Source organism: Aricia agestis, chromosome 1 (genome assembly GCF_905147365.1).
Source record: "Aricia agestis chromosome 1, ilAriAges1.1, whole genome shotgun sequence".
Lineage (NCBI taxonomy): Eukaryota > Metazoa > Arthropoda > Insecta > Lepidoptera > Lycaenidae > Aricia > Aricia agestis.
In genome coordinates, this window is record NC_056406.1 from 20,607,648 (window position 1) to 20,618,440 (window position 10,793).

Here is a 10,793-nt window from a genome sequence, read left to right on the forward strand (position 1 = left end):
TAAAATAAAATTGTAATTAGTTAGTAGTTACTAACCCTAAATGTTTGTGTTGTTTTAGGTTCTCTCAACAGACTCATTTTATAAAAGTAGTACACCGTACACTTGTTTAAGCATTAGACCTTCTTCAACACAGAGTCTTTGCCACTCACTCTGATATTGGCAACTCACCAAGGAGCCATTATTAAAAAGAAGAAGAAGAGTTTGGTGCTATCTGTGTCTGTCATAGCTATGCGTCTACGCTTTTTTCTTGCGGCTTACGAATTACGGAGAAATTAAGTGCTGTGCGATTGCTTCTGTGCAAGAACTGAGATAGGACTCTTTGTACTTTGTAGAAGTGTTGTGTTCCTTTAAAATGTTTTGAAACAAAATAATGTTCGTGTAATAAATAAAATTTATAAAATTCTGTTGTTTTATTTTAATTTTAAAATGTACATCTAATAATCTATAAATATTTAGGTACAGTAATACTAGAATCCATAGTACCGCAATAAAGCGCCATCTGTAACTTTACGACGGTACTAGACCGTTGCAAAGTTACAGATGGCGCTTTATTGCGGTTTCCACAAAATAAAGAGAGTGAGGTCTCTATTCCAGTATATAATAAAGTGCGTCAAGAATGTCTAGGAGGCGAAACTTTTTTTTTAAGCAATAGCAACACTCTTTTGACATTTGTCCCTTTGTTGCAAAGAGAATATAATCACTACGCTTTGTTGTATCCAAGAAGTTTACACCTTGGTTGTATCAAATTCTATGACATAAAATTTACAAAACAAAGATTTTCAATTTGCATAAATTTAGTTTTACAATGTGAAACCTACATGTTACTGTGATTAATATTAATAATTAAAGTGAAAGACGTGTCATAACTCATAGTGCTAAAAATTTGAAGATTTTAATTAAAGAAAAATAGTAATACGCGAAAATATCACTGAAATTCTCGCGTCCACATTTCCGATTCTGATCGCACAATCGCCATAGTAGCAGGTATTTGAGCGTTTGTTTTATCAATATTATTTGTTTTTTTTATTGTATAATGCAATTCTAAGTAGCCTGAGTAAGTATTATGTGGTATAATAAAACAACGATTTTACATAAACCTTATGTTTACGTAAACAATGAACTGTCAAAGAAATCTATCATATAACGCGCCTAACAATGATTGATACTTTGACTTAGGTGCTTTGCGTTTTTAGACGTAGGTATATAAAATTCTCGTGTCACAGTGTAAGTATGTGCTTAACTCCTTTAACACTTTGATGCAGCGTTATATAATATTATAATTATTACGTTTTATGTTTACAGGTAGCAGAAAAAGCGTTTAACGAAATAACCGAAATGACTGGGAGAATTTATGCTATAATTTTGAAACACTGAAAATAAATACAAGGAGTGGGAATTAACCCTTTATTAGGATATCCTAAATACAATATTGAAGAGCTGATTAATGAAGATGAAAGTGCCTCTTCACTGTGACACCACTGCAGCTGTAACTACATGGACCTAGAAAGTGGCGATGATTCTGTTTCCGGCTGCATTGTAGAATATTATTTGGATGGTCATATTTTATTAAAATAACAAAACCCTGTTTTTCACTTATGTATTTATTTTTTGTATTTTCTTAAATAAGTAGTTCCATAATAAAAAAGGAGTGAGCTTCCCTCAGCTCTCACTCGTCATCAAAGTAGCTCTGCAGCTCTCAGGGAAAGGGTACTTAAATAACAGGTGTTATAAATTCATAATAATATGTAGCACTAGTGACTAGATGTCCCTGTGAACTTCGTGTCTCACTTATAAACCTTCCCTGGACTTCCAGGAATATATAAAGACTTAAATTAGCCACATCAGTTCAACCCTTTAATCGAGTTATTGCATTTTTATACAGTCCGTCAAGAAAGTGAAGAAGTTAAAAAGTGGCAACATCGTAGTGTCATTTCTTTTTAGGGTTCCGTACCCAAAGGTTAAAAACGGAACCCTGTTACTGAGACTTCGATTTCTGTCCGTCTGTCTTCAGGCTGTAACTCAAGAACGGTAATAGCTAGAGAGTTGCCGCTATAACAACAAATACTAAAAACAAAATAAATTAAATATTTAAGGGGGGCTCCGATACAACAAACATAATTTTTCAAACATTTTTTGCTCGGTAACAATGATGACAACAAGTAGGCACTTGAAATTTTCACAAAGGCCATAATTATAATATGTGTTATTTAATAATATTTTAATAAAATAAAAATTTAAGGGGGGCTCCCATACAAAAACACAAATTTGGCTGATTTTTGCTCTAAAACGGTACGGAACCCATCGTGCGCAAGTCCGACTCGCACTTGACCGATTATTTCTTAGATTGATTTGAAAGGGATGACACTACAATGTTGCCACTTTTTAATTTCTTCACTTTCTTGACAAAGACAGACTATGACATATACAAAGATTATAATAGGTAGGTACTTTAAATAGATTAGATTGTTTCTTGTAATGTCGTAAATTAAACACACAATATAACTACATCATAATTATTTCAAATTTTCTTAAGTACATAATAATATATATAATTATATATAAATCATAATATTTACAACGTGTTTTTAAACTGTATGTAATATAGTATCAAAATCTTTTATAGTAACTGGATACAGTGTGGCCTGGTAACTCATAAGAGGCCACACCGGAAACAAGTGGTGACTCTATTAATGTCGTGACTTTTGTTGACGGGCTTATATATATATATATATATATATATATATATATATATATATATATATATATATATATATATATATATATATATATATATATATATATATATATATATATATATATATATATATATATATATATATATATATATATATATATATATATATATATATATAGTCTGTCTTTGTCAAGAAAGTGAAGAAATTAAAAAGTGGCAACATTGTAGTGTCATCCCTTTCAAATCAATGTAAGACATAATCGGTCAAGTGCGAGTCGGACTTGCGCACGATGGGTTCCGTACCGTTTTAGAGCAAAAATCAGCCAAGTTTGTGTTTTTGTATGGGAGGTATTGTATATATATATATATATATATATATATATATATATATATATATATATATATATATATATATATATATATATATATATATATATATATATATATGGTATTATTATACTACATTTTCTGATTTCAAAAATGTATTTTTTTTTATTTTTTAACAACTTAATTACTTATCGATTAGTTAAAAAGTTCTTCGTAAGGAACAAAACCGTTTTTCCGTGGGAGAGCCATGCTTCGGCAGGAATGGGCCGGCTCGACCGGATAAATACCACAGGCTCACAAAAAACCGGCGTGAAACAGCGCTTGCGCTGTGTTTCTCCGAGTGAGTGAGTTTACCGGAGGCCCAATCCCCTTTTCCCTTCCCTACCCTCCCCTATACCCTTCCCTACCCTCCCCTATGCCCTTCCCTACCCTCCCCTATTACCCTATTCCCTCTTAAAAGGCCGGCAACGCACCTGCAGCTCTTCTGATGCTGCGGGTGTCCATGGGCGACGGAAGTTACTTTCCATCAGGTGACCCGTTTGCTCGTTTGCCCCCTTATTTCATTAAAAAAAAACAATATTGTGTGATATGCGGATGAGCCGCCTTCCGCAATCTCAGGCTTTCTATCGAAATTACAGACGATGCATGAAAACTTCCGTAGGTACGTAAAACTATGGTAATAAACTTACGTGTAAAATGTTAAGATCTGAAAGTGTTCTTATTTCTCTAGACTTTATGCATTTTGTAAGTATTCCTTAGCACTAAGCAATAATTCCACCAACAACAACACGTCTCTTACACGAAATCTAACACAGTACAAAGTTTTTTGAACGCAACTTAGAAAATAATAATTAATAACACATTTTCCGTGTTATGCGGAACGATGATTGTGGATGGACAGTACCTAGATCTGCAACTATCGCTTTTTATCTACTACAGACGATGTATGAAAAAACTAGCAATTAACTTACGTGAAAAATGTTGAATTCTGATTTCTGAATGTGCTCTCTATCCATCTATCTATACCAATCAATAACACCACCAATAACTCTTTTTACACGATATCTTACACAACACGTCTTAGTTTTTTAACGCAAACTAATAAGAAATAATAGTTAATTAATTTACATTTTACTCATTTAGTTAACACAATAATTCAATGTTTTAAAAAGATCGTAATAAGAAACGCTTATTAATTAAACTTAACTCAACCGACAACCTTCAAACTCAAGATGCAAATTGGAACTAATGTCTAAATATGCGAAAATCGTCTTTAAAAACAATGTACATTATACGGTATCGACTTTCGGTAAATTCAAAGGTACCGACGCGACGGCCAGAACGCTTGGCGGCAACATCAAAGGCACCGCCGCACGCGCCGCGCTGGCTGCGCGTCTCTTTGACCTCACCGCTCGCGCCGCCATCGACAATTATACCGACAAAATTTGCCGACATTAAGCGGCCTCTACACGTTAGCCGTGTTTGGCGAACAGAAGGGGACGGCGCTATACCAGAAAGAAAGACGCAAATAATTCAATCTCTTATTTAGTATAGCGCCGTCCTCTTCTGTTCGGCAAACACAGCCAACGTGTAGAGGCTGCTTAAAGGCTTGTTTCCACTTGATAATTTTGATTAGTGCAAGTGCTAGTGTTAAGTATTAGAGTTAAGTGATTTGCACAAAACACGCGTGGAAAGCAACTGATTTGTGCGAGTGATTAGTAAACAGCCAACCCGCACTAAACAAAGCGAATAGACATTGTCGGCCTTAAGTCGGTATGCGAAAGATTTAAGCATTTATGTAACACGCTTAGCAAACAATAACAAACACCAACATGAAGGTGCGTCTTTGTGTGCATGTTTGCCACTGTTCGGTTTCGATGTCGTTTTTATTCAAGCTTTTGTTTGCCAAGCATATGGACGGACCATAATGATGCTTGGCAACCAATGGCAAACAGCAAACTACAATGAATAGCAAACATGCTTCATATGGATGGGTATGTCTTTGCTTGTTCCTGTTTGTGTTCGGCACTGTTAGGCATTGGTGTCTGATATCTTTCACAAATCAAAGGCTGTTTGGCAAACAGTTCGCGGGGTTTCCATACAATTGGTAAACATAAAGTGTTGCGCGTGAGCTTACGAGTGATGGACGTCAAGTTGTTGGCAGCAGTTTTGGCGTATTGTCACATTCGATTTGTCAATCGATTTTTAATAATTAATATTCACCATCGCATTCGTCTTCTTCTTTTGAGTTCATTTTGGAAGTGATCACCGGAAGTGATAGAGCTTTGTGGCAGCTCCGCTCATACATTTTGACACGTCGGAAATTCTTTTAGTATGATGGGTCTACAACAAAATGTATGAACAGAGTGCGTTCCGCCGGGCGTCCGAATTTTTCTGATCAGAAATTTCGGATAATGTGCGGCCGGGTTTAAGGTGATAAATATAAAGGTAAATGATTTTTATTTTAGTTTTATGTTATTGTAAAATATCGATAAGCATATCGATAAATTTGATTCAAGCACTAGCGTATGTGTAAAAAATTTTTATGAAAAATGTTTCTTCAGAATTTGTGTAATATAAGAACAATAGTACCTTTAGTTACGCAAAATATGACAGTAAAAGGGAGGATTCACAATATTTTATTTGAAATAGAGAACTAAAGACAGAATATAGCAAAAATAAACACATCGTAGCAATTAGGACATGAAGATTAATTACCTGTGAAATGTATATTTTTCAGGATTATTCTTATGATTTACACTGCAAATACTTACAGCACAAGTCACAATATTTATTAAAAATAACAAAAAAATTGAACAATATATTGGAAATACCGAAAGGGCATAAAAACGACTGACGACTTTTGACGACCTGTCAAATGAAAGTGGTTACAATTTTCATTAGACTGCCTCTCTCTTTTCATCTTGTTATAATTCCATAAAGGATTTTATTCTCTCTCGCACCCTTTGTTGGTCTTTAGCATTATAGGTTTATGGTCTCTACCAAATCAAAATACTGTGGCCGGTCCGCCATTTTATGTTACATAGTGTCGTATTATAGGGATGTCGAAATTGAAAGAAAATATCGATATATCGATACATCGATATTTGAAAAAATATCAATATCGGTCTCGATATATCGCGAAAAAATAGGCACTTGAAATGTTCACAAAATACTCAGTTGTATACATACTTTAATAATAATCATAATTGATGGTAAAATTAAAATAAACTGTAAATACTTCGTGCGCGAGTACAACTAGTATTTGTCCGATTTTTTGGTAATTTTTGCCCGATATCAATAATGGCAACTTAAATAATAATTAATAAACTTAAAATAAATTAAGTAGTTTTATTAAAATTAAGGAGCTCCTATATAAAGAAAAAACCATATTTGCCTATTTTGTCTCTATGTACTATAATACATAGAGACAAAATAGGCAAAAATGATATTTTTTTATATAATATAAAAAAAAAAACATTTTTGATATCAATATAATATAACAGGACGCTCATTTATAACATGTTAGTTTATCGATGTCATCGACAAATATCAACCGAGTGTCCCATCACTATAGACCGCCATGTTTAGTTCTTGGCAATATGGCGCCGGCCACACTTTTTTGTAGTTATGTCCCCTCCATCTGTTCCTTATTCATTGACGGTAATCGATATTTGAGTTTTGACTTTTGACACATATTTGACATTTAACAATTTCCACCTGTTCCACAAAGTAGGGAAAAAAATATATAAAATATTGTAATTTGTAAAAAGTTTTAAACTATAATGGCGCTTACTATCTATTCAAGAAATTATTTGAAAACTATATTTCAAAGAGTTCTTACATCAAAATCAACAAACACTTGTTTTTATTCGGATACGGCTGAAGATGGTGATGAAACTCAAGAAACGCCGATTGATCCATCGAAGGACAGAACTAAAGTGATCCCGGTTGAAACAAGTATCCGATATCTTCAGAGTAAAGCTTACAAACAGACGTACGGTGATAAGCCAGTTTGGTTCCTGTATAGACGCAATCACAAGGGTGCATTTGCTCCTCGGAAAACCAGAAGAACGTGTGTCAGAAACGGAATTATATCGACAGGGAATCCGTGCCCAATTTGTCGCGACGAGTATCTGGTTTTAGACCCCAGAAACACTGGACTCTTAGAACAATTTATATCAGAATATACTGGACAGGTAATGAGATTAATTTTATTAACTTTGATTTAATAAAATATGACAATAATAATATATTTGTAGCTGTAGCTAAATCAGTACTACGTAGAACCATTTTGAGATTCTTTGGTGTTTGTGCTTCAAATGTTATGGTCCAGTTGATTGTTTGCTGTATATTACAATTAATATTATTTTACAGATATTAGATTCATTCAAAACCGGACTATGTCAAAAGAAACATAAAGATCTACTAGTGGCTATTGAGAAAGCCTGGGATGAAGGGAACTTGACATATGATGTGCCATTCAGAGTGTACGACTACTCTGTATATAACAAGAGTCATGAGCAGAGTCAATAACTTGAAACAGTTTTGAGGTACATACTTAATTATATTGTAAGTGATAATAAAAATTTGTTAGTTAGATATAATCTTTTATTGAAAATTCAATTTGTATTAAGGCAGCAGTCGGAAGGCAATGCAAATAGTACACTTACAACTTAACAGTATTGAGTAAATGAACTGTTGACTTTCATGAATTTGTATGCCCCCTAACCTAACATAAAATTAGCAATATTGCTAGTTAAAATTGTCCTCTATTTTAGTCCTATTTCTTTGAAGTAGTAATTCTCTTATAAGTGCAGATTTTTCCCTTTCCAACACAGATATCCTTTCATTTTTACGATTTACTTCCTGCAACAAAAAAGATACATGTTTAGACTACTCATATACATATTATCTAATTACTAATATATAAAATTCTCGTGTCACAGTGTTGACAAACACCTCCAAAACGGCTCAATCAATTTTAATGAAATTTTGTATACAATTCTATCAGATCAGAGAAGTTGATTCCAAGGCAGATGGCTCATGGCCGACATGAGTAATTTGGTCACTTTATGTCAAACCTATCAGACCGATCACAGCTAACATTGAATTGACATAAACCGGCCAAATGATGTAGGTCTGTCAACTACCTAGGAATCAATTTCCTTGATGGTACATTCGTTAGGCTTGAGAATAGGTTTTTATATTGATACTAGAATAGAATTTATATGGCAAAACAATGTTGGCTGGGTTAGCTAATCATAATATGTTAGCTTTACAAAGTTATACTTTATAATATGTTACATAACTACTTACATAATAATAATATTGCCCCTTACTGATTAAATTAAAGAGGGCAGATCCCTGTTTTAACAGATGTTTTAATTTTACAGTTTTGTTCTTCTCCGACAAGGTCAAAACATATTGTAACTATAAGATCCGTATACACTGTAGGTCTATTTATTTGTTTTGTGAATGTGAAAAGAAGCTAAGAGTTGGGACTTGGTTATTAGATGTTTAAATATTACACTAAAATTAACACTGTTTTAATCCATTGTGATCTAAATGTAAACAAACCTTAACCCGTTGATCGTGGAAAAACAAGACACAATAGAATTGCTATTGTGTCTCGGTCACTGGTGACCGTATGGCTTGATGAATTAATATGCCTATTTGATTTCTTTATACATTTTAAATACATCAATTTGGTTTTATTAGAGTAAGGTTAAGTAGGGGATAGTAAAACTTTTGATACTAGATTAATATTGCATAATATGTAAAACTAAACTGTCAAGTTACCGTTACCTCAGCTAGCATTCTGTTTTGTGATCGAAGAACAGTGGCATTACTTGGTGCGCCTGATGTTGGTTTAATGTTGGTGGTGGCGGGTAACGCAAGGTTCATGTGTAGCGAAAGCGGACAGTTGCGCCAACCAGTCGCGAGCGCACCCAACTGCCGGTTGAGTTCGAAAATTCTCGCCCTCAAAAGCTCCAGTCGCTCTTGATGGGCCTCATTCCACGGTTCCTATAAGGTTAACAACAAAATTGATAAGCAGGTTATGTATGATGTATCTAAGCGTTTTTTGGCCGGCAACGTCGGATATATATATGTTAATGGTTGCGAGAATCACCTCCCATCAGGTGATTTGTTTGCTCGTTATATTATGTCCATCGAAGATTACATACCACATATCCACCCATTCTTCCTGCGTAACGCATTTTGTCTTGAACCTCTGCCAGCTGCTTTATGTACCACTCGCGTGCCTCCTCTACGGCACTCAAGCCTTGCAGCAGTATGTCCTTCTCTTGCTCAATTTGTTTCATACGCTTTATGAGATTGTAGTCGACGCCGTTGTGCAGTGTGTGTCGTCGGGGCTCGCGCCGTCGAGATGTTTTCCGCCCATTCGCTATATTCGCTGACCGGCCATCTCCCAAACCACGATCTTCAGCGCTGAGTGATCTACTTATTTCTTCGAAATCTATTTTAGCATGTTCGAGGCGCTCGTTATCTGATCTAGCATCCTGTGGTTCGAAGCTCTTCCTCGATATATCTTTTCTGGACGTTACACTTTTTTCGAGCCTGGGCGGCTTGGGCGGCCCGTACACCGTTCGATGGACAGTTTCGTGCTTCGACAACGACATTTTACTTTGACTTACGTCTGTTAATTGCATATTTTTTTCGTCCATCAACTGCGGCATGCTATGTGTTCGGTGCTGCGCTGAGCTACTTCCAGAGTTTCTGACGTTATTCCAGTTGCGATGGTCCAAATCCAGTAGAGGAGCGGAAGGTGGACGCATTTGGTTGTGCATATTATTTTCGATATTATCGATCATCGAGTCTACTTTATTCGGAGCTTTCTTAACTTGGTTCCTTAGAAGACAAATTTTGAGTCCTGTACAGAAGCTATCGAAGGTCAGTAAACCGTCGTGGGAAGCTACTTTTTGGAGACTCTCTATAACGCCCCCCGGGAGTCCCTTGGTGCGGTCATCGCGCCATCGATTTTCAATGTCAGTTAATTTTACAAATCCAGTTTGTTTATCATCCATAATGTCGAACAGTGTCCTCATTGCAGACACAAACTGTTGCGGCAAAGATTCCATGATTATGATTAGGGTGTGTATGCAGTATGGCACAAAAAATTACCAGACTACGTTGCCTAAAGGGGTTCAAATCATAGCTGTAAGTCTCAGCACAGTTGCTTAACGGCTTCTTATTTAAACACACACAAATTGACACAATTTATAATTCGTATACAACTTGTATATTAAAGATATGCTTCATATATTGTTTTGTCTTAGGTACACACATTTTAGGACTTGTCTCAAAGATGCATTTTTTCTATCCATTTGTATAAACTTTATGGGATTGAATATTGTTACGCGCAAGTAAACCGATGACCGACCCGTAGGAGGGATTTTGCAGACTACGGACCTCAGTAAGCAGGGAAACCGGTCAAACAACATTTCGGTCAGGTATACAAACACACTGGTGACTCGTGATTGTTGAATATATTTCGCGTTCACACTTGCAACTTTAATTTTTGTTCAGTAGGTATGTAAACGTTATGTATAACTAGCTGTTGCCCGCGACTTCGTCCGGGTTTATTAAAGTAGATCACGTCCCAAGTATTATTTATTGTACAAAAATATTCAATGTACAGCATTGACTTTCCTACGATTTTATTATATTATATAGATTACGTGGGAGAGCCATGCTTCGGCACGAATGGGCCGGCTCGACCGGAGAAATACCACGTTCTCACAGAAAA

The 10,793-nt window shown here is 35.3% G+C and overlaps 2 protein-coding genes across 3 annotated transcripts; one reads left to right on the forward strand and one right to left on the reverse strand.

Moving 5' to 3' along the window:
- Positions 1 to 6,723: 6,723 nt before the first annotated feature.
- Positions 6,724 to 7,624, forward strand: LOC121739844 (28S ribosomal protein S18b, mitochondrial). Its single transcript, XM_042132434.1, has 2 exons — positions 6,724 to 7,221; positions 7,400 to 7,624. Exons 1-2 carry the CDS (start codon positions 6,808 to 6,810, stop codon positions 7,556 to 7,558), a joined length of 573 nt encoding a protein of 190 aa, XP_041988368.1. The 5' UTR covers positions 6,724 to 6,807; the 3' UTR covers positions 7,559 to 7,624.
- Positions 7,625 to 7,660: 36 nt separating this feature from the next.
- Positions 7,661 to 10,549, reverse strand: LOC121739829 (suppressor APC domain-containing protein 2). 2 transcript variants are annotated; one of them, XM_042132415.1, is made up of 3 exons: positions 9,211 to 10,549; positions 8,825 to 9,049; positions 7,661 to 7,891 (listed from the first exon to the last, which is right to left on the reverse strand). In XM_042132415.1, exons 1-3 carry the CDS (start codon positions 10,123 to 10,125, stop codon positions 7,778 to 7,780), a joined length of 1,254 nt encoding a protein of 417 aa, XP_041988349.1. In that variant the 5' UTR covers positions 10,126 to 10,549; the 3' UTR covers positions 7,661 to 7,777. The 2 variants fall into 2 exon arrangements, with proteins under 2 accessions (XP_041988349.1, XP_041988358.1); XM_042132424.1 differs by having other exon boundaries at positions 8,831 to 9,049; positions 9,211 to 10,548.
- Between the last annotated feature and the right edge of the window lie 244 nt (positions 10,550 to 10,793).

What these genes read in the sequence shown, in the direction of transcription:
- LOC121739844 (XM_042132434.1), top strand. Translation starts at nt 6,808, where the DNA reads ATGGCGCTTACTATCTATTCAAGAAATTATTTGAAAACTATATTTCAA. An exon ending in TATCAGAATATACTGGACAG is followed by an intron (nt 7,222 to 7,399) that starts GTAATGAGATTA and finishes ATTATTTTACAG; the next exon opens with ATATTAGATTCATTCAAAAC.
- LOC121739829 (XM_042132415.1), bottom strand. Translation starts at nt 10,125, where the DNA reads ATGGAATCTTTGCCGCAACAGTTTGTGTCTGCAATGAGGACACTGTTC. An exon ending in GAAGAATGGGTGGATATGTG is followed by an intron (nt 9,050 to 9,210) that starts GTATGTAATCTT and finishes TTAACCTTATAG; the next exon opens with GAACCGTGGAATGAGGCCCA. An exon ending in GAATGCTAGCTGAGGTAACG is followed by an intron (nt 7,892 to 8,824) that starts GTAACTTGACAG and finishes TTTTTGTTGCAG; the next exon opens with GAAGTAAATCGTAAAAATGA.